The 23,570-nt window shown below is 34.5% G+C and overlaps 3 protein-coding genes across 3 annotated transcripts; all 3 read left to right on the top strand.

The window, feature by feature from the left end:
* Nucleotides 1-846: 846 nt before the first annotated feature.
* LOC120120346 (UDP-N-acetylmuramoyl-tripeptide--D-alanyl-D-alanine ligase-like) lies at nt 847-3,957 on the top strand. Its single transcript, XM_039140008.1, has 3 exons — nt 847-1,805; nt 2,286-2,389; nt 3,336-3,957. The coding sequence occupies exons 1-3, from the start codon at nt 921-923 to the stop codon at nt 3,928-3,930; spliced, it is 1,584 nt and encodes a 527-aa protein (XP_038995939.1). The 5' UTR covers nt 847-920; the 3' UTR covers nt 3,931-3,957.
* Nucleotides 3,958-10,542: 6,585 nt separating this feature from the next.
* Nucleotides 10,543-11,460, top strand: LOC120120284 (putative GEM-like protein 8). The gene is made up of 3 exons (XM_039139946.1): nt 10,543-10,709; nt 10,794-10,874; nt 10,979-11,460. Exons 1-3 carry the CDS (start codon nt 10,583-10,585, stop codon nt 11,443-11,445), a joined length of 675 nt encoding a protein of 224 aa, XP_038995877.1. The 5' UTR covers nt 10,543-10,582; the 3' UTR covers nt 11,446-11,460.
* Nucleotides 11,461-12,216: 756 nt separating this feature from the next.
* On the top strand, nt 12,217-15,028 carry LOC120120288 (PIN2/TERF1-interacting telomerase inhibitor 1-like). The gene is made up of 4 exons (XM_039139950.1): nt 12,217-12,395; nt 12,496-12,549; nt 12,659-12,778; nt 14,498-15,028. Exons 1-4 carry the CDS (start codon nt 12,330-12,332, stop codon nt 14,627-14,629), a joined length of 372 nt encoding a protein of 123 aa, XP_038995881.1. The 5' UTR covers nt 12,217-12,329; the 3' UTR covers nt 14,630-15,028.
* Nucleotides 15,029-23,570: the final 8,542 nt, after the last annotated feature.

The following is a 23,570-nucleotide window of genomic DNA, read 5'->3' as shown; positions in this document are numbered from 1 at the left end:
GTATCACATGCAACGGCGAATGTATGTATTATTTGGGATGGACACCTGCTTACTTTGAAATCTGAATTTATTTATGTTAGTTGTTTATTTTGCTAAATGTTCCTACCCTGGAACTTTATTTGTGCTCTCTTCATACAAAAAAATTCTGTTATTAATATATATATGCGCACCATAAAAATATTTTTAGATCTATCACCGAATCCACGAGAGCTACAATAATTAATATGTGATTTGTTAGAGTAAAAATCAATTAAAAGACAAATGATTATATCAATCAGGATTGTCAATATAAAAGTAGTTATAATCAATGATGGAACGAGGGAGGTCGGGTGAGGACAATTGCTTTTCTAAAAAATTAAAACATAATATTATTTAGATTTTTTTATGTTTCTTTTGTTAAAAATATGTTCTCGCCCCTTAATTTTTATAAATTTTTTACATTTTAAAATTTTAAAATTTTACCCTCATAATATAAAATTCTACATCCGTTATTGATTATAATGATTATATTTATAATAATAATTTTATGAATCATTGTAAAATCCATCGATTAAGGAGACTGATACTTCAAATCCTTACTTCCATCTTTCTTCCTTAATGACATATAATTTAATATTGATGAACAATCTTCTAACCATCCATTATAACTCTCTTTTCAAATAAAATAAATAAATAATTTGTTGCAGCAGTGTCTCATTTATTCCATCAACAAACATAAATAAATTCACTGCTCTTTAATGTAATTTATAAAAATGAGAGCTTTTCTTTCCCGCTTTTAATGCTTTCGTTTTCAGGGCAACAATAATTAGCGAGGTAGTTGACACCATTCATAGCAGTTGAACATTTTTCTTTTCGAACCTTTAATCCTAAAGCTAACAGAATGTATAGAATCTTGGACGACACATTTTGAAGCCAATTCCATGGCCGCTTTCCCATTTCCTAACACTTTCTCTTTCACAAAATCTTCTTTTTCAAAGTCATTAACTACCGGTATTCATGAAAGGGTTCTTTTAGTTTCACCTACTTCCGGGAAAAACACCCTAAACACTTCCAACTACAGTCCCCAGATTACCCTCTGTGCTCCTTCAAATTCTCCACTTTGGTCTGTCACCGACATAGCGCAAGCCGTCGACGGTAGGATTGTAAAATGGGGTCCTCCAGGAACCATTTCTACGGATACCAGAACCATTGAACCCGGCCAATGGTTCTTTGCCATTGCAGGGGAAAACTTCGACGCCCATGATTTTGTAACCCTTGAATTATACAGAAGTGGGTGCGTCGGTGTTATTGGAAATCGTGTTTGCGAGAATTGGAAAATGGGGTTCGTCCAGATTGATGGCGACACCGTGAGTTCTTTGCTCAAAATGGCAACATTTGCTAGGAACAGGCTTCTTGGTAAAGTTATAGCAGTTACTGGAAGTGTGGGGAAAACTACCACAAAGACTATGATAGCTCTGGGTCTTGAGAGTTTGGGGAGTGAAGTTTATCAGAGTTATGGGAACTGGAACAATAGGATAGGGGTTGCCTTGTCATTGATTGGGATTCCTAGGAATGTGGGGATATCAGTTTTGGAGATGGGAATGGATCGGAGAGGAGAGATATTGGAATTGGCAAGGCTGGGGAAGCCTGATATTAGAGTGATTCTTAACGTGGGGGCTTCTCATTTGGGAAACCTTGGAAGCTTGGAAGAAATTGCAATGGCTAAAGGGGAGATTTTGGAAGAAGCAAAGCCTAGAGATATTTGTGTTTTGAATGCTGATGATCCTCTTGTCATGAGCCTTCTAGTTCCTCCAGGAGTTACAAGGGTAAGATAAGCCTATATCATCATGCTAATAGTGTTATTCACAAAGCTACTTTTTTTTTCTTTTCGTTTCAATTTCAACAGATCTTATTCATGTTAAACTATTGGAAATTTGAAAAGATATAACATTGTGATGTAGCAATATGTTAGGTGCTGCATTAGTGATGAATTTGTTATTGCATTGGCATGGTCCTGTGCTTTCAAAGTAAGAGTCGCACTGTATGAGGTGCTAACATTTTGGCTCTTCCCCTCTACTTCTACCAATTATTTGCTGAATTTTGGTTCATTTAGCCTGCTTTGAAATGGTTTCACGATAAAAAGGTGTTTGGCTAAGTCTTAGGACTCTCTAAGCTGTACTTTTTCTCCGGTGAAGTCAATCTTCCTAGTCATTTGTGGAGTTGCTATGTTTTGCCTATCATCTTGGTGTGCATTTACATTGAATTCATTACCTGGCCCTGCAATTTGACTTTTTCCCGTGCAACAGGTGCTTTTTGGTCGCAGTTTGGAGTGTGATGTCCGGCTGGTAGCAGCAGAAAGCGTTTGTGGTGGACTTGGTGTTCGAGTTGTCTTGCAGAAAAATATGGAGATGAAGTTTCTTGTAAGGCTCACTCATTATTAAAGTAATGAGGTTTTAATAATGCACTCTTGGGCCAATGAGCGTTGGAACTGAGTAGATCCTTGCTGAACTATTTCGGGTGATTCTCAGTTGAAACTCCTTACTCTAACTGCGCATCCAAACATAGCTTAAATGGAATTCAGAAACCACTATTTACGATAGATTTTTTATCGACTTTTGGATAAGCTGATTCTGGAAAACATGACTTTTTGTTTTATTCTTTTTAATATAAAATTTAAATGAAAGAAACAAGTAGTCTCATTTTACGGTTGAACTTTCGATGAGAAAGATTACTTTCTTGCTCTGAAATCCACTTTTCAAAACTGAAGTGAATGGTCAGTTGGTGCCAAGGATTGTCCTTTAATTTCCAATCTGTTCATTAGCACATTCAAACGTTTCGTACAAACTGTATTGGAAAGTAACGGAGAAAAAAAGTAAGAGAGGGGAGGTATACCATAGTGGATAAATAGGTTGTAGGAGCTAGGACTCAAATTAGTAATCATTTGTATGATAAATTGTAAAAATTGCTCACCTTTTTCTCTGGATAAGCTGAATGTTTCCAAATTGCTCCTCTTCCTGAACTTCTATTGCACGTTTCTTTTGATTTGATGCAGATGATATCCATGTCAAATTATGACTTGTGATTGGTTTTCCCTACAATTTTTTTCTCAACTCTTCCTTATCAACAACCGTTTTATAAGACCGAAATTTGCAGAATGTTTAGGTTTGTACTCTGTTGTTTGTGCTTCTTTTCATGACTAGGATTGCATCCTTATTTTGATATTTTCTAAGTTTCAGTTTCTTTTCTCATCATCCATTAAGTCTCATATTTCTTTGTTTGGTTTTTAAAATAAATATAAACGACTTGAAGATATTTACGCCCTGGATATACAAATAGCTTATTGAATTCATATCCAGGGTGGAGTTTGTGATTCCTGGTTTGGGTCTGCATTTGGCTCTCAATGCATGTGCAGCAGCAGCAGTTGTAACCTCTATCGGTGTACCCCTTTCTCAAGTTGGAAGATCCTTATCCAGATACGTTCCCGTTAGCATGAGATCTGAGTTCATTGTAGCTAAAAGTGGCATCAAAATAGTGAATGATGTTTACAATGCAAATCCTGTTAGCATGAAAGCAACCATTGACATGTTGCAAAGGATCGGTTGTGATGGAAAAAGAGTTGCTATTCTTGGAGACATGTTAGGACTTGGTCCACTTGAGATGGAGTATCATGAGGAGATATTGAATTACTGTCTTGGAGCTCGTATTGATGTAGTCGGCGTTGCTGGGAAGAGGTTTCATTTAGCAGCTGATAATAAGAATTTAATGAAGAAGATGAAAATTGTACATGCAATTGATTCAGAAAATCTTGTTCCCAAAATCTTGAAGTTCTTGAATATGAACGACGTTGTCTTGGTGAAGGGTAGCCGTGGAATGCGAATGGAGAAAGTTGTTGAGGCACTTGTGGCAATGCCGAGACTCACTCCACCTCCATGTTCTGAGAATTGGGAATGAAGACAAGAACAAGTATAAAACTTATGATAAAAACAACAGATCAGGAACTGAACTCCAACCAGTGTTCGTTAAAACATGCCTCTGCCTCATTATTTAGTGCTCGGCAACAAAAACGTCTCGGACCCTGACAAAGAACATATGATAGGTGTATTCCTCTTGTAAAAACATGTAACTGAAGTGCTTTTCGTATTGCCGGCACCCCTGAAAGCCGGACAATCCATTTGTTGCTATATAAACAACTTTGTTGGATTCATTGAAGATTCAGGATGTGACTCATTGTTGTAAAAACAAAGTATTGAAGTAATTCAAGAAGTGTTATTCCATATTATTTTTTTTCATAATGCACTACATTGTATATATATACAGCATGTTGAAACAGATTAGCATTAGCAGCTGAGTTTGTGAGTTTGTTAAGTTTGTTAAGTCTAGTAACTAATCATGCTGAGCTGGATAACCAACTATGCTGAGTTGGCAACTTCTAGAATATGCTCAACATCCTCCCTGCTGCTTCAACTCTTCAACATCCTTCCTGCTGCTCCAAGCTTTCAAACGGTAACACTCCCAGCCTTTGCCGAAACTCAGCAAAACGATCTTTTGGCAGAGCCTTGGTTAGCCCATCAGCCACCTGGTGTGCAGTAGGCACATAATTGACCTTCAACTTCCCAGCTGCAACCTTTTCTCTAACGAAATGAACATCGAGTTCAACGTGTTTAGTTTTTGAATGATACACAGGATTTTCACTCATTGCAATTGCACTTGAGTTATCGCACCAAATAACAGGTGAGGCTCCCATTCGAACACCCATATCTGCTAACAACGCATCCAACCAAGTTACATCTGATGTAACGTCTGCTAAGCTTCGATACTCGACTTCAGTGGTGGACCTTGACACCGTTTTCTGTTTTCTTGAACTCCACATGACAAGATTCCCACCTAGATACACACAACATCCAGATATCGAGCGTCGGTCATCTATACTACCTCCCCAATCAGCATCTGCAAATGCTGTAAGTTGAATTGGCTCATTACTCGGAGAAAACACCAGACCATAGTCAAGAGTCCCTCGAAGGTATCGTAGAATCCGTTTTGCTGCAACAAAGTGTTGTTCCCGGGGTGCATGCATGAATTGAGCCAACTTGTTCACACTAAATTCAATATCCGGCCTTGTATGACACGCATACAAGAGTGATCCCACCAGGCTTCGATACTCTTTTGCATCGTTCATCTCATCACCCGAATCTTTGAAAAACTTCAGTGAAGAAATCATAGGCGTAGGAGTTGAAGTAGTTGTATCCATTCGCATCTTGGTTAACAACTCCATGATGTATTTCTTTTGGCTAAGGAAGATAGCACCACCTGTATGCTTAACTTCAACGCCAAGAAAGTAGTTCAACTGGCCAAGATCTTTGAGGAAAAACTACTTCCTCAACAAGACAACTACCTTTTCAATCTCATCCTTTGAGCAGCCAGTGATGATTATATCATCGACATAAACCAGAATGTACATCACTTGCCCTTCTTCTTGCTTAATAAACAGTGAGTTGTCAGCTTGTGAGCTCTTAAAACCGATGCTAATCACATAATTCCTCAATTTTGCAAACCAGTTACGCGGGGCTTGGCGAAGACCATACAAAGCTTTATGTAGCTTGCAGACTAACTGAGAACCATCTGGAGCTACCTTCTCAAAGCCTTGAGGTTGCCGCATAAATACATCCTCATGAAGCTCACCATTCAAAAAGGCATTATTCACATCAACTTGCCTCATTTCCCAATTGTTCTGAACTGCAAGTGCTAACATGACATTAACGGTAGAGGTTTTAACCACTGGGCTAAAAGTTTCCTGAAAATCCTGTCCAGGAACTTGTGTGAATCCCTTGGCCACAAGTCTGGCCTTGTATCTCTGCACCGATCCATCTGCATTCTTCTTTACTCGAAAGATCCACTTGCACCCCACTATAGACCGCCCTTCAGGTAACCTAACAAGGGACCACGTGTTATTTCTTTCTAATGCTTCATACTCCTCATTAACTGCTGTCTTCCACTGAGGAGACTGCAACGCCTCATATATCGAGCTTGGTTCCTTCTCAGCCTCGACATGAGCTATGGAATAGAGCTTTGGTTTGAATATCCCACATTTGCTCCTGGTCATCATAGGGTGTCGAGTAACGGGAGCAGCTGCTGACTGTGCTTCATCAATCGTGTTTTGCATCACTCCTTGCAACTCACCTTGAGTTAAACTAGTGTCCTTAGGTAATTGATTGATAATCTCTTGTTCAACTTCATTCGAGTGCTCCACACTGTCCCTAGTTGGATCCATAGTAGGACTAGAACTAGACGTTTGTTGTCCTACATCTGAAGACATTGTAGCAGGTTGCACAGGCACGATGGGTGGTTGTTCTTGACTTTCGTGTGGCACACCTACTCTCATGCAAACTCTACCTGCTCCATTAACCACAGGCAGCTGCATGGTCAATTTTGTAAGGTTGTGACCATTGTTTTGAACATTTTGTTTACCTGCAAAAGGAAAAAACTGTTCATCAAAAATGACATGTCTCGAGATGTAAATCCTCCCATCAGACGCCATGCACTGATATCCTTTATGTTGTGTGCTATATCCAAGGAAGGTGCACGGTTGTGATCTATAACTCAGTTTATGACCTTGATAAGCTCGAAGATGAGGAAAACACCTACACCCGAATACTTTTAAAAAACCATAATCTGGTAATTTGTTATACAACTCCTCAAATGGTGACTTTCCTTGCAAAACTCGTGTGGGAAGGCGATTGATTAGATGAACTGCAGTGCTTACTGCATATGACCAAAATCTAAACGGCAAGGATGCTTGAGCCATCAAGACAAGGGCCAATTCAACGATGTGGCGGTGTTTCCTTTCGACCACTCCGTTCTGTTCTGAAGTATGTGGGCAAGACAACCGATGGTGAACACCCAGCTTTGTCAACAGTGAAGATATAGGACGATACTCACCTCCCCAATCCGTTTGCACTTCTTTAATCACAGCACCAAACTGTGTTTTGACCATTTCATGAAACGACTGATAAGCATGTAAGGCTTGATTCTTGGTTTTCAACAAGTATACCCAGCAATATCTCGTGTATGCATCAACAAACGAAACATAATAGTAAAAGCTGTTTGAAACAATATGCGAGGGCCCCCACAGATCCTAGAATACAAGCTGGAAGGGATTTGTATAAACTGTAGAGGATTCATTGAAGGGAATCTTATGGCTTTTTCCCATTTTACATGCAACACACATATCACCATTTACAGTACTCTCAGTAGTAGGGAAAACAATTCAAATGTGTTTAAAAGCTTTTACAAGTGATGCATGAGCTGGATGCCCAAGTCTCATGTGCCACAAAGTATAAGAACTTTTCACATCACTTGAAACTTTATTAACTACATTTGCTTCTAAATCGTTTGCACCATTATGTTGATCATCCACTGTGGTAACAAACTGATACAGTCCACCACTCTCTTGTCCTTGCAACAGAACAACATCCGTTTCTTCATCTTTAACAAGACACTCCTTTGCATGAAACTCAAAATAGACACTATTGTCTCTAGCAAACTTTGAGACAGAGAGTAAGTTTTTAGTAACTGATGGAACATGTAGCAAGTTATGAATAAACAAAGCTCGATTCTTAGCATTGAGAATCACAGTTCCAGTTTTACTAATGTTTAAAGCTTGACCATAACCCACGACCAGCTTACCTGGACCAGTGTAGTCCGAGCCATCGATTACTTTAGAAGCCTCGGGGGTGACATGATGTGTGGCTCCCGAGTCTACAATCCACATGTCTGAGGTTGGAGAGACCATATGAACCTGAGGACGCGCATTGTTATTGTATGAATTAGTCACCTCACACGAGTTAATATCTACAGCATTAGATTCGTCTTTTTGAGCTAACACTCCTGGAAAATTCTGATCAAAGCGATGCCAACATCTGTCCACTGAGTGACCAGTCTTGCCACATAGTTGACATTGAAGCCTAGTACGTCCTCGACCACGAGCTCCCGTTCGTGCACCAGATCTGCCGCTCAAACTATAAGGTCGATTGTACTGACCATGGCCTTGATTGTTGCTCTGCACACGAGCAACATTTGCACTCATGGAAACTTGAGTTTGAAGCTGAAAATTCTTAAGTTGTGCCTCGGCATCAACTAGCACAGACTTTACTCCATCAAGAGAGAAAGCTTCTTTGCTCGCCGTTATAACCGCCATAAACGGTTGATAATCAAACGGTAAGCCATTCAATATAGTGGCTATTTGTTCCAAATCTGAAATCGCACTTCCACACGCAGCTAGTGCATCACAAACTTCTTTGATCTGTGTAAGATACGATCGCATACTTTCATCACCTTTTTTAATCGACGTCAACTTGCAGTGGAGACTCATTACCGTCGTTGTGGATCGATTGGCAAAAAACTTGAGAACCGTTGACCATACATCCGTGGCCGTTTCTGCACCAACGAACTGAGGCAAAATGTGATCGCTGATTGTTGATAACAGCCAGGAGGCTAAGGCACTATCCTGTGCTACAAAGATCTCGTAATCTTCATTAACTTCAAGTGTGCCATCTCCGGACTGAATCTGCGCCGGCGGAGGTTTAAGATCCCCAGTGAGCAACCGTTCCAGGCGATGACTTCTTACTGTTAAAAGAACTTGTTGTTTCCATAACAGGTAATTCATTTCATTGAGCACAATATTAACTTTCTTGTTGGTGAACAAGCGACTGTGTCTCGATGACTCTCCAAGATCAAGGCTGTGCACAACATCCTCATCAGCCATGGACGAAACACTAGTTGAGAAAGAAGAAGACGAACTTTGCAGAAATTATCAGAGAAGCAACGGAGGGAAGAAGCCTCCAAGATCAATGGCGAAAGATACCATGTTGTAAAAACAAAGTATTGAAGTAATTCAAGAAGTGTTATTCCATATTATTTTTTTTCATAATGCACTACATTGTATATATATACAGCATGTTGAAACAGATTAGCATTAGCAGCTGAGTTTGTGAGTTTGTTAAGTTTGTTAAGTCTAGTAACTAATCATGCTGAGCTGGATAACCAACTATGCTGAGTTGGCAACTTCTAGAATATGCTCAACACTCATAATGGCATCACGTGGGAGTTATTTTTGCAACGAACAATATACTTGTCATATTGTATGTGATTTTTGAAGATGGCAAAACCGGCGTTGGATTGTTTCATTATTGTGTTTCTTTAATGTTAAGCAAAAGCTTTCGCTAACAAAACAAAGTCTTGATCCTGCTGATTTGGGACATTGGAAAGTAGGCGAGAGGCAATCTTTAATCAGCATGGTCCTACTGTCCATTCATTTCCAATTTGATGGTTTAAAAAGGAAAGAAAAAAGAGTGTATTCCAGGTAAGCACATGGATCACTTCGTCACATTTGCAAATTTCTCAATTTCGCTTTCCGCTCATGTCAGCTTTTGACTGATAATGAAGATCTTGGCTAGGGGTAAACGAAAAGAGCGTTATTTAATAGTTTATATTCATTTAACAAAAGAACAAACACGAACAAAGGTTTATTCGTTTTGTTTATATTCACGAATAAGCTAGTTTATAATCTCATTTGCGGATTTACCTTGTCCTCTTTTTTCTTTTTAATTTTTTACATTGATGAAGGTAACGATTAAATTGAGCACAAGATGAACTTTGAAGTTTAAACTATGAAGCCTAATGAGTTTAAGGACTAGTTGTACAATTTCACCAAAATGTTCGTGAACGTAAGCGAACATGTTGGTGAATGGTGAATGACGAATATATAAATGAACATGTTCATGTTTACAAATGTTAAACGGGTTGAACACGAATACAAAACAAATAAACAAACACAAATACAACCATATTCATTGTAACCCGATTCATTTACACCCCTAATCTTAACGACGATCCCCGACATTAAACAAAAAAAAAGGCAAGAAATTGTATGAATTGTAGATTTTGGAAATTTTAAACCATTTTCAACTACTTGAAATTTCAAATCACCATCTTTAAACAATTTTGAACCTGAAAAACCATGCCTCAAAAATAAAAAGTTACATTGAAATGATCATAAAATTGTTTAAAATATCATCTCAAATTCAAAACAAAACTGAAAAATAAATAACCCAAATTTTGTATGCCACGTGTAGATGAGGTATGATAGTTGATCCCACATGGTCTATGTATGACTTGTCTAAGAAAATGAAGCATCACTGACTCATAATCAAGTCACTGCATTTATCATATCATTTAACTTTTGGGTGTGCAATTTGGTTGGCAAATGGATGCTCCCTTTATCTTAGCAGTAGACATCAGAAAGGTGCAATGCCAACTCACAAAGTTTCAAACCCACGTCCTCTCCATGTCTGTTTCTGTCGGCAATTTAAATCAAAATATGGGGATTTTGGTTAGGTATTTAGTTAAAGATCAATTCTTGGAGTTGGACTCGGCTTTCTTTTTCTTAAAGAAACCAAATCTTCTCATCAGTAAAGTTACATCATTCAACCACCCCATTTATGTCCCCTTTAAATACCATTTCCCAATCTGCAACATTCTTCCATCATCACAACCCATCATCTCCTTGATAATATAACATTCATCCAACAGGATTCAATTTCATTCAATGAAAATGAGGAATCAGTTACTTGAACAAGTTATCGGAGTTCCAATAAAATCGACCGTATATCGAGTCGAGAGAACCCCGAGACGGTACTTACCTGATCCCCAAGGGTCTGCAACATTTAGAACAAGTAAGTTTTTCTTGTAACATTGTATGGAGAAAAATTCATAATGGAGATGCTTTCAGTGCTAATGTGCAAGTTTCGGAATTGCAGGCAAAGGGAACTTTGTACTTAAAAGGATGAACAAGCTAGGGAAGAAAGCTGATAGTTTCGCTCATGGTATCCGAGAGCATGGTAAGGAACACTCTTATGCCAGCTCTATGGTTAACTGTATTTAACATTCACATTATGGAAGAAAGGAGGCTAAAGTTATTTGCTTGTTACTTTTGAAACTGCAGTGAGATTGGGGACAAAGATTAGTGAAACAGTGAAGGGAAAATTGAGTTTGGGGGCAAGAATTCTTCAAGTGGGAGGAGTGGAGAAGATTTTCAAACAATTATTTAGTGTCGGAGAAGGAGAGAAACTGGTTAAGGCCTGTCAATGCTATTTGTCGACAACAGCAGGTCCTATTGCAGGCCTTCTTTTCATCTCCACTGCAAAGGTGGCCTTTTGCAGCGATAGATCCATTAAAATATCTTCCCCAAATGGAGAATTTATCAGAGTACATTACAAGGTTTTGATTCCACTTGGGAAGATAAAGGGGATGAACGAGAGTGAAAACATGAAGAAACCAAGGCAGAAGTACATGGAAATCGTGACAGTCGATGGTTTCGATTTCTGGTTCATGGGTTTCTTGAATTACAAGAAAGCTTTCAAGTATCTTCAACAGGCAATCTCCCAGAGACTAGGCGGCTTACAGTCATGAATATTTGTCCTCTGTTTCCATCAGCTTGATTAAAGGAGGGAGAAGCATCAGTCCTGGAAATGTAAAAAGTGTATGTTGCTCCATATACATGATCCTCAATTCTTCAATCGTGTTTAGAGGAGGAATACAAATTTGTTATCTGTTAGTAGGTTATTTGAGGAACAAGTGGGGCATTCTTTGTTGTTTGGTTGCTAATACACCCTTTACTAATTGATTGATGATTATTTGAAGTTACAATCGAGATGGAAAGAGTAATATACATGCAAAATACATATACTCCAGAAATAGTGAACACAAGCTCTATGCATAACATGTGCAATACCCCCTGGACAGAAATTGCTAAAAGCCCTCGTCTACTATGCCTCTTATTCGTACGAAAATAATACTAAAATAATTCAGATCAGAGTGACCAAAACAGGAGTAATTCGAAAGTTCAATGAGTAAATTAGAAAATTTAAAAGTACAGTGAGTGAAATAGAAGAGAGAGTAAAGTTAATGAAGAATGGTATATTTTACCCTTTTAATTTTCGTAATCCTAATTTCTTTATTATTTTAAATTTATTTTTATTAAATTTTGAATAATAAAAATTATGTGCTTGGGCCGATGGGCTTTTATTTACCTGGAAGCTGCAAAAATTCTTATTGTTAAGTGAACTCCGGCTTGTGGGTTGGTCTATATCCACAAAACAAACACACAACAAAAATAAAAATTATTCATTCGATTTTTGTTTTTTGAAAAAAAATAGAAATTGTTGAATCGGTATATTCTTCTTCTTCTTCTTCGAAAGCCTACAAAATTCTCAACGTCGGACAGAATTGGGAAGAAAAATGGGAGGAAAGGGAAAACCCCAACTTGCTGAAATTACTGGTCCGGGAGGAAAGCGATGGGAGAGACGTTAGGTTCGAGCGGTTCATCAACCGCCATTGATTCCTCCAACATCGGCTTCCAGGTATCCTACCTTTCTCCTCTCTTTCAACTCTGGGGGTTTTTATTGCAACTTTTTCCTTATATATTCGTGTTTTAATGGCTATGGACTTGGTTTTTGGCAGCTATTAAAGAAGCATGGATGGAAAGAAGGCACTGGTCTTGGTGTTTCTGAGCAGGTTCGGTTCTTCTTCGAAACCCTAAATTCTTCTCCTTAATTCTAAGAAGAAATGCTTTTATAATATTGTTTTCATCTTATTTCTGGATTATTTAATTTCATGCTATTAGGGTAGGTTAGAACCTGTAGAAGCACATGTGAAGAACAATAAAAAGGGCCTGGGAGCAGAGAAGAAGAGAAAAACACCAAATCTTGCTGATCGTGCCGAATCCAAAGCCATAAATGATGAGGTAACTTTCATTCTTTTACTACCACTATAAGCTATCCTAGTTGTAGGGTTAAATTGAGTATGTGTCCAACATGGGTGTGCTCAATTTTTTTTGTAAGTTAGTTCATATATTTGTAGGATCATACATTGTAGGTCCGAGATTGAATTATATATTTTTGGAGTCAAAATGCAATTTTATCGGATTTTTAACAAGCCATAACTATTATATTTAATTGTTTAAAGGAATCAAGGGCCCCTGCATGATCCCTGGGTTTGCTTATGATACCTCGCATTTTTGTCTTAATAATGTGTGTGAAATATGAGAATTTTTAGAAGAACATAGAGCTAGTGCAATATATACTATATGTTTCCCCCACTAGCTGCTAATCGGGGTGAGCGGTCGATCGAGTTGAGTAAATTTTTTTAAGTTGTTCTAGTTAACGAGTCCTATTTTACAACTCAAACTTTATTTGAAATTTTTCGAGTCGAGTTGAGTTGTTCGAGTTTCTGTTTAAATTTGATTGTAAATATTTATAATATTATGATACTATTTGATTCCAATTTAAATGGTTTTTAAAAATCATATACAATACATATATGTTTCTTCATATGTGATATACATATATCATACATAGTCGAGGGACTCGACTGAAACTTGAAATCCAATCCACTAATTACTAAAAATTCAACTTATTTGAATTATATTTTATAACTCAACTCAAATTTGAAATTTTTTTGAATCGAGTTTATGAAATTACAACTTGAAGTCAATTTAAGTCGGTTTTTTTTTCGAGTCGAAATATTGACTTTTTGAGTTGAGTTTTGCTCACCCCTAGTTGCTAAAGGCTAAATGGAGAAATTCGAAATTTTGAATTTGATACAAATAATATATATATATATACATTCATAAAAAGTGTGCAATATATGTTAGATATTTATGTAAATTCTAAAATCAGCTCAGATTCTAGTGTAATTTTATTAATTGAAGATTAATTAGAGATTAAGTTTACTTAATATCTATTTATTCATAGCGGGTAAGACATTTTAGGGAATAAGATTTTTTGGTAATCAAGTGATAGGCTTTATTAATATGGAGTAAGTCATAGCTTTAGAATTATGAGAGAGAATTCTTATGGGTCTATGTATGGGAGATGTTTTTCATGAATGTGAGAAAAAGTTTTTGGTAAAACATCGGTTAATGGGATGTTCTATGTGATAATCATTTGGAGCATAGAAATTGGGTTTGTTTGGGGCTCGGTTTCGTGTTTGTCTATTGATTGTTTTGAACTCTTTGTAAATCTATGACTATGATGATTTTTATCTCAATTCATGGTTGTAGGCATCTGAAGCTGAACTACATTAATATTGTTAAATATTATCTCGCGTGAGAAAATTATTTTATGTTGATGCTGCAGTAATGTTTTCTGCTAACAAGTTACCAACAACAAACACTACGCCATATTGAAATTGAGTAACTCGATAAATTTAATACACATATTATACTTGTGTTTAAGATTTTTGATACATTTCTTATATCTTATGTTTATGTTCATACGAGAAAAACAGTAAATATGATATACTACATAACAAAATGAGATATGATTAGTGTTGAAAAATACCATTGCTTGCTATGAAATAAGCAATTCTCTATAATGGCAGTGGTGTTGAAATAGATATTAACGTTTTGATGGCTCAGAATGTATGGAGTTGCTGGTTAACTCATAATTGCTATGAATTTCAGGAACAAACATCAAGAAAGAAGACCAAGGCACTTTCCAAAATGTTGCGGAAGATGCAAGAACAGGAAAATCAAATGCAAGAAAAAGAATTCGAACGTGCATTTTTTAGGGAATTTTGGCCGGATAATGTTTGATCTAGACTTTTCTAAACAGATCTGAATCTTTCTATACACTTTCAATTGAAGTTGTCCTCAGGAAGTGTACAGGCTGTTTCAATCTTGATTTGCATATTTCCTCTTCAGGACCCTTACTGGGTAACACAAGATGGCCTTGATAAGTGTAGTTTACTTGGAATGAACTACAAACAAATTGGAATGAGCTTCAGTGCGGTAATGTAGTTTGCTAGGTCAGTGTTGGTTTATGCGCCTACTCTACATTACCTTGACAGTGTTGGTTAAAGCGCCTACTGATCCGGTTACCCACATCTCATGCAAAAATGCTTCATTCACTCCTTTAGGATTTTCATCTAGTCGAACATTGTGTTCAGGTCACTAAAGTATCTGCTACACTTCCTCTGTAGTTTGAATTTGAAATAGAGAAAAGATTAATCTTTGTAGATAAGATATACTCTAATCTTGACCGTTGGATGTAAGGGGCTTTAAGTATAGATAGAGACTCACCCTTACCTCAGTTTCACTTTAGGTTGAGGAATATAAGTTTGCATTCATTCAAGCTCTCTCATTTTTCCTTTGTGTGCTCTTCTCTTTATTTTCTTTTGTTTCCGCATTATTCTAAGCGATCTTGCTTAATAATTTTGGGCTGATTTAGCAGCCCATTCACCCGAGAAAGCGACTAAAACCACAGGCTACCTAGTCGACACTCTAGCCTAATGACAATATACATAATCAACATAAGATAATGTACTACGAAACCTAACCTGATAAGGATGCTTGAACTATAATAATCATGTATGAAGCAGTTATCAACTAGCCAACTAAAGATTCAAATCATTAGTTACCCTAAAACATAATTTACAGAATGAGAGGGGACTTAAAGGTAACAAAGTATTAGTGTAACACCCTAACCCGTATCCGACTTGGATCAGAGTCTAAGATGTCACATTGACTTTTCAAAGCGTTTTCATTTACAAATTGGTTAAAACTTAAATTCATAATTCGAGAAAATAAATATTTTACATTAATTAAAATCAATTGGTTTACAAAACATATCAGAGCTTATACAATTCAAATCGTTAGACTACATGCTAACTACATTGTATATAACAAAAATACACATACTCAAATACGTTTCTGATCTGATCTGTGGAAAGGAGAATCTGACATGTCTTGCTCCTCTTAGCTTCTCTTCTTGCTTTCCGGAACCTACGTGTGAAACACTCACACACTAAGTCGATGACTTAGTGAGACATAAATAAACATATTATAACATATCATTACTAATTCCTACTATGCACACTTCCTGTAATCATAATAAACTATATAATGCATTATACATCAAAACATAAATACATACATATACATGTCATCTCATTATCCTTATTATTATTCTTATCATTATTAGCATCATTTCCATTCTTATCTCTTAGTCATATGTTCTTATACCTAACATTCTTAAACAAACCATATACACATCATCATGTAATTTCTGTAACACATTTCATATCACAAAACATACATATCACATATAATATATTTGTTATTATCTCTTTATTAGCACATGTACACATGTGAGAACTAAAAATATGTGAGTACATAGAGGTTGTGCACATATGCTGTCACCACTACTCGTATAAGGTCCCACTAGGGGCATGTGAATTTGTCCCGAAGGATCGCGTAGAAATGTCCCGAAGGACCACATATAACACATATGTCCCGACAGACCACTTAGAACCCTCGACATGCCAACTATACCTCTAGCTTTTATGACACATAACATGGGCATTATCTTTCGTATTTATCACATATTCACATAGTCACGTAGTTCACTTACACGTAGATCATTTTCATATAATTCACATGTCACATGTCACATATATCACATAGCTCATATCATTTCATTTATAATCACATATCTCATGTAATATTCTCATAGTCTCATATCACATTATCACTTTCACATACATTTTCTCATATATCTCATATAACATTCTCATATTATTACATCGGTACATAATCTTATATCATATAGCTTAGGTTTTATGCACTTACAGCCACATAAATCACATAACATATAAAAAATACAAGTCATGTTCACACAATACAATTATATATGCAAAATATCGAAAACAGACTTATCGCAAGTCTAATTTCCCATCAAATCATAATTCATACTAGTATGCACTCACCTGGCCTCACTAATCAATATTGATCTCGTACTTCTTCCTCGCTCGATCTTATTTTGTTGATTCATCAAATACTCGCTTCCGATCAATATCTACACAGTCATACATTTGATATCCATATCAGAATTCTAAATGTTATAATTCGATCCTTAATAATTCAAGCTAATCGAAATGCTTAATACAATTTTCACTTTGAGTAGTATCGGTACCCCCATACTTGGTACTGATACTTCCTTAGATATGGTATCGATACCAAGCTTGGGTATCGATACCATATTTATATTCGAAATCTTTATTTCAAAAATGGATACCGATATTGACCTTATGGTATCGATACTCTTGGTATCGATACTATCTTCCCAGGTATCGATACCCCATGAACAATTTATAAATTTTTGCCTTATGGCATCGATACCCATTCAACCAGTATCGATACACATACCTTAATAATCACTTATTTTCTCTTTGAAGTATCGGTACTGAATGAACATTACCGATACCTCTAGCCCAAAATACACTTCTTTAACCCGAAAATCTTACCAAACTCACATAATTCTTCTTCCATAACCTCCTTTTAACCCTTGAGACTTAACTATACTTATCCAAATCTTCTTATATCCATATAACACATTATCATTCAATAACTCATCATAATTCTTAAAACTAAAAATCTTACCAAATTTCCAACATGTTTTTAATTCACTTATATCACTTCTAACTTCTTAATTACACCCTTGACAAGTCAAATTTCACTCCCAAACCTATTTACTAACTCTATCTCAATAATTCCTTTAAAAACTCTTTATCTTCAATCTTACATAACTTAATCCTCTTTGAGTTTTAAGCAATCTTGAGCGTTCCTTAACTTTTCTTATCACTCTAAGAATCAAAACCAACCTTAACATCAAAGGAAAATCACTGAAAAACATACTTATCTTATGCAAGACCCCACGGTAGAGAAGAAGAAGAAGACTGAAGAATGCTCTGGATATCATTTACTCTTTCTTTCCCCCATTTCCACGTGGTAATATCCTTTATATAGGAAATATAAAAAGAATTCCTTTGAAAAGACCAATTTACCTTTATTTCATTCAATATTTACTAAACCATCCTTCATAAAATATTCTCAATTAAGTCCCTGAACTTTTTAATTTTTCAAAATCTGACCTCAAAGTTCAAAACTTCCATTTTAGTCACTAGCCCTGATTTTAAGATGTTATAAATCTCTCATCCTTTAAAGAAAATCCGTCCTTGAATTTTCACTGCACACATCAATAAGAACATATCTTCTAATGTTCTCATGTTGCTTGTTTTACTTAATCTTTCTTGTCACCATCATAAAACTTGCTTTTCATTCCTTTATTTCTTCAATTACCTTTTCCCTTTATACATCCATCTAATATCACTTATCATATAAACAGTAACATCAGTTTTTATCACTCAAAATCATAAATCAATCAAAATCCTTATCAATCTCTAATTGCATTGCAATAATAACCAAAATTTTATTCTATCATCACTTAACTGCATCTTAAACTTCCTTAATACATATAAATCATTCTTTATTTCTCTGACTACATCTACTTGAACAAGAAACATAATCTTAAATATTCATCATAGATGATTAAGACATACATTTTGCAGAATTAAACAATCTTTCACATCACCTGACAAACCTTTCTTACTTCTAATCAACTTATGATCTATACCTTAACATAACCTTTATCATATTGGATCCTTTAAACTCCATCTTTTTCATTTCTTTATCCATTTATCCTTTGATAATCAAGATCTCCAACATAACTAAACCATATATTTCCTCCATGCTCTCATACTCTTTTCATATCACTTATACTTATATCTGATTACCCATCTTTATCACATCTTTATAACTCTTATAATCCACATGAATTGCACAAAATCTTGTTATTATACAAAATCCTTATTCCCTTTACAATACACATATTACTTTTTATCATCTTAAATTCTTTCTATCAATCCTTAACTTCCTTCAAACATACGAATCCTTATCTTCTTTATTACATTACATTCATATGATCAAAATATACAACCGTATCCAAATCCACACCATAATTGATTAGCTCAACCTGATAATTTCTTCAAATCTTCTAACTTTATATATTTACTATCATATATCTTCATTTATCAACACCAATTCTTTCTATCTATAGTGCAAGTCCTCATCAAACCAATCGTATACCCCTTTTCAATCGAAGTAACTCACTGGAAATTTGCTTAACCTATTGAATTTGCACTCGAAGTCATATTAAGTGAAATTCCCTTGTTTCAAACTTATAAACTCTACTTTCACTTGTCTTATACATTTGTCCCTGACTCTTCTATAAATTCTAACCACATCCTTTGATCTTTTAACATTTTATGGTGATATTTGTCCACCATATTCTATCTTATCCACGTAATAACAAAACTACTTCATATAACTTTTTTCGATTCAAAATAGTAAAGACCCTCTAACGCTATTCTAACGTGTTTTCAACTTTCCGAAAATAACCTTCGATCTTATAGGGCACTTCCTAAGATGTTTGCTTTTCATCCTGCCTGGCCAGGGCAGGTGAATGGCTACCACCATCAGGTTCATCAACTCTCAATTTTTTTCAGAAATTCTTAGGGCTAGACATTTCATATAACATAACTTTTCTATTCTATTAGCAAGACAACATACCCAGTACACTATCAGATCAGAAATTTTTCACTTTGGGTTGGTATGTACATATTTTAAAACTCATTTAACTTCGGTTTAAGCCTAGAATCGGTTAAACCTTAGCTATGATACCAATAAATGTAACACCCTAACCCGTATCTGACCCGGATCTGAGTCCAAGATATCACATTGACTTTTCAAAGCGTTTTCCTTTGCAAATTGGTTAAAACTTAAATTCATAATTCGATAAAATAAATATTTTACATTAATTAAAATCAATTGGTTTACAAAACATATCAGAGATTATACAATTCAAATCGCTAGACTACATGCTAACTACATTGTATATAACAAAATACATATACTCAAATACATTTATGATCTGATCTGTAGAAAGGAGAATCTGACATGTCTTGCTCCTCTTAGCTTATCTTCTCGCTTTCCGGAACCTACGTGTGAAACACTCACACGCTAAGTCAATAACTTAGTGAGGCATAAATAAATTTATTATCACATATCGTTACTAATTCCTATTATGCAAACTTCATGTAATCATAATAAACTATAGAGTGCATTAAACATCAAAACATAAATACATACATATACATGTCACCTCATTATCCTTATTATTAATCTTATCATTATTAGCATCATTTCCATTCTTATTTCTTAGTCATATGTTCTTATACCTAACATTCTTAAATAAACCATATACACATCATCATGTAATTTCTGTAACATATTTCATATCACAAAACATACATATCACATATAATATATATTTTATTATCTCTTTATTAGCCTATGTACACATGTGGGAACTAAAGATATGTGAGTACATAGAGGTTGTACACATATGCTGTCACCACAGCTCGTATAAGGTCCCACTAGGGGCATGTGAATTTGTCCCGAAGGACCGCGTAGAAATGTCTCGAAGGACCACATATAACACATATATCCCGAAGGACCACTTAGAACCCTTGACTCTTGGCATGACAACTATACCTCTAGCTCTCATGAAACATAACATGGGCATTATCTTTCATATTTATCACATATTCACATAGTCACATAGTTCACTTACACATAGATCCTTTTCATATAATTCACATATCACATGTATCACACAGCTCGTATCATTTCATTTATAATCACATATCTCATGTAACATTCTCATAGAGTCTCATATCACATTATCACTTTCACATACCTTTTCTCATATATATCATATAACATTCTCATATTATTACATCGGTACATAATCTTATATCATATAGCTTAGGTTTTATGCACTTACAGCCACATAAATCACATAACATATAAAAATACAAGACATGTTCACACAATACAATTATATATGCAAAATATCGGAAACAGACTTATCGCAAGTCTAATTTCCCATCAAATCATAATTCATACTAGTATGCACTCACATGGCCTCACTAATCAATATTGATCTCGTACTTCTTCCTTGCTCGGTCTTATTTTGTTGATTCATCAAATACTCGCTTCCGATCAATATCTACACAGTCATACATTTGATATCCATATCAGAATTCTAAATGTTATAATTCGATCCTTAATAATTCAAGCTAATCGAAATGCTTAATACAATTTTCACTTTGAGTAGTATCGGTACCCCCATACTTGGTACCGATACTTCCTTAGATATGGTATCGATACCAAGCTTGGGTATCGATACCCTATTTATATTCGAAATATTTATTTCAAAAATGGGTACCGATACTGACCTTATAGTATCAGTACTCTTGGTATCGATACTACCTTCCCATGTATCGATGCCCCATGAACAATTTTTAAATTTTTGCCTTATGGTATCGATACTCATTCAACCAATATCGATATCCATACCTTAATAATCACTTATTTTCTCTTTGAAGTATCGGTATTAAATGAACAATATCGATACCTCTAGCCCAAAATACACTTCTTTAACCAAAAAAATCTTACCAAACTCAATTAATTCTTCTTCCATAACCTTCTTTTAACCCTTGAGACTTAACTATACTTATCCAAATCTTCTTATATCCATATAACACATTATCATCTTCAATAACTTATCATAATTCTTGAAACTAAAAATCTTACCAAATTTCCAACATGTTTTTAATTCACTTATATCACTTCTAACTTCTTAATTAGACCATTGACAAGACAAATTTCACTTTAAAACTTATTTACTAATTCTATCTCAATAATTCCCTTAAAAACTCTTTACCTTCAATCTTACATAACTTAATTCTCTTTGAGTTTTAAGCAATCTTAAGATTTCATTAACTTTTCTTATCACTCCAAGAATCAAAACCAACCTTAACATGAAAGGAAAATCACTTAAAAGCATACTTACCTTATGCAAGACCCCACGGTAGAGAGGAACAAGAAGACTGAAAAATGCTATGGATATCTTTTACTCTTTCTTTCCCCCATTTCCACGTGGTAATATCCTTTATAAAGGAAATATAAAAATCATTCCTTTGAAAAGACCAATTTACTCTTATTTCATTCAATATTTACTAAACCATCATTCACAAAATATTTTCAATTAAGTCCCTAATTTTTTTTTAATTTTTCAAAATCTGACCTCAAAGTTCAAAACTTCCATTTTAGTCACTAACCCTGATTTTGGGATGTTACAACTAGAAATGTGAATAAATATACTTCCAAGAAGATAAAAACCATATGAATTATAACATATAACAATATAATTAATGGTGCTAAAATACAAAATCTTCTAACAACTTTTAAAGAAATATTCAAGAATTTCTTGATATGATCCTTTACTCAATCACTTTCCTTTAACCAAAAGAGAATATGATATTATCTAATTATTTCTGGTTCAAATTCTCAGCACCACAATACCATTTCACAGAAGTTAAAACAACAAGAAGCAGAGATTATAATTGTTGATAAAATATATGGTACTACATTTCATGAGAAATCTAAAGGGTTGTTGATAAGATACTAGGGATTATCCATTAGAGATTATGATTAGCATTATTTAGCTATTATTAGTATTATTTATTTTGTGTTTAAATTTATTTATTTTATTGATGTAAATTCATTCCCATTTACATGCGGTTTTGAAAGAGGTAAGTACATGTGAAACTGGTCATATAAAGGAACTATTATGTATGTTAGGTATGTTTATGGTCGGTTAATCGTACTGTTTAGCTTAAACGGTCAATTAACAGTTATAATGGTTATTAAATTTTACTAATTGTAACCAAATCATTATGAAGCGGTTGATCGTTAATGGTTAGCAGTTATTAGCAGCTTGGTTACAGGTTAACTTTTTATAATTTTTTTCAAACATAACACGATATGAAAGTTTCAAATTTCATGAAATTTACGAGAGTAAAAACATATATTTGCAGAAATCTTATTTATTTGTAGATGTATTTTATTTTTATAAATATATATCTATCCATCTATATATATATTGAGGTATATTCTTTTTTTATTTTATTTTAAAATCTTACGAGTATATTTATATTGTATAGTTTAAAATCATATATATATATATATATATATATATATAATCTATATTATGAGGTATATTTTATAGTTTAAAATCTTATTATATTTTTATAGTTTAAAACCTTACGAGTATATTTTATACTTAGGATACTAAACTTGTAATTTACCATAAACATTATCCGACAATAGATTTTATACCATTAATACTTTTACAAATTAATTATTTGATATAAAAGTATAATTCATATAACTCACATCAATGGAGAAAATTATATATATATATATATGATAAATGGATATAATAATATAATTCATATAGCTTATATAAATGAAGAAGATTATATAATATATATGAATGTGATAAATGATTAAATATTTTTAATTAGATCAAAATTGAACATGCTAAACATGCAATAAAACCCTTGAATTAAAAAATATATAAAATATTGAACTATATAAAAAATTATATCAGTGTAATAATTCTTAATGAAAATGTAATATATTAAATACATCATATTAATTGTATTACAAGTAGTATTACTTATTCTCCTAAAAAACAGTTTTATTTTTTTACAATATCTAAATTATTCAT

Source organism: Hibiscus syriacus, unplaced genomic scaffold (assembly GCF_006381635.1).
Source record: "Hibiscus syriacus cultivar Baekdansim isolate YM2019G1 unplaced genomic scaffold, ASM638163v2 tig00110338_pilon, whole genome shotgun sequence".
Classification (NCBI taxonomy): Eukaryota; Viridiplantae; Streptophyta; class Magnoliopsida; order Malvales; family Malvaceae; genus Hibiscus; species Hibiscus syriacus.
Note: the sequence above shows the minus strand (reverse complement) of the source record. Positions and strands in the feature narration are given on the sequence as shown.

Bases quoted from the DNA above. Each gene is read 5' to 3' on its own strand.
- LOC120120346 (XM_039140008.1), top strand. From the start codon at position 921: ATGGCCGCTTTCCCATTTCCTAACACTTTCTCTTTCACAAAATCTTCT. The intron at 1,806-2,285 runs GTAAGATAAGCC...CCCGTGCAACAG, and splicing joins TTCCTCCAGGAGTTACAAGG to GTGCTTTTTGGTCGCAGTTT. The intron at 2,390-3,335 runs GAAGTTTCTTGT...ATTCATATCCAG, and splicing joins TTGCAGAAAAATATGGAGAT to GGTGGAGTTTGTGATTCCTG.
- LOC120120284 (XM_039139946.1), top strand. From the start codon at position 10,583: ATGAAAATGAGGAATCAGTTACTTGAACAAGTTATCGGAGTTCCAATA. The intron at 10,710-10,793 runs GTAAGTTTTTCT...TCGGAATTGCAG, and splicing joins GTCTGCAACATTTAGAACAA to GCAAAGGGAACTTTGTACTT. The intron at 10,875-10,978 runs GTAAGGAACACT...TTGAAACTGCAG, and splicing joins TCATGGTATCCGAGAGCATG to TGAGATTGGGGACAAAGATT.
- LOC120120288 (XM_039139950.1), top strand. From the start codon at position 12,330: ATGGGAGAGACGTTAGGTTCGAGCGGTTCATCAACCGCCATTGATTCC. The intron at 12,396-12,495 runs GTATCCTACCTT...GGTTTTTGGCAG, and splicing joins CCTCCAACATCGGCTTCCAG to CTATTAAAGAAGCATGGATG. The intron at 12,779-14,497 runs GTAACTTTCATT...TATGAATTTCAG, and splicing joins CCAAAGCCATAAATGATGAG to GAACAAACATCAAGAAAGAA.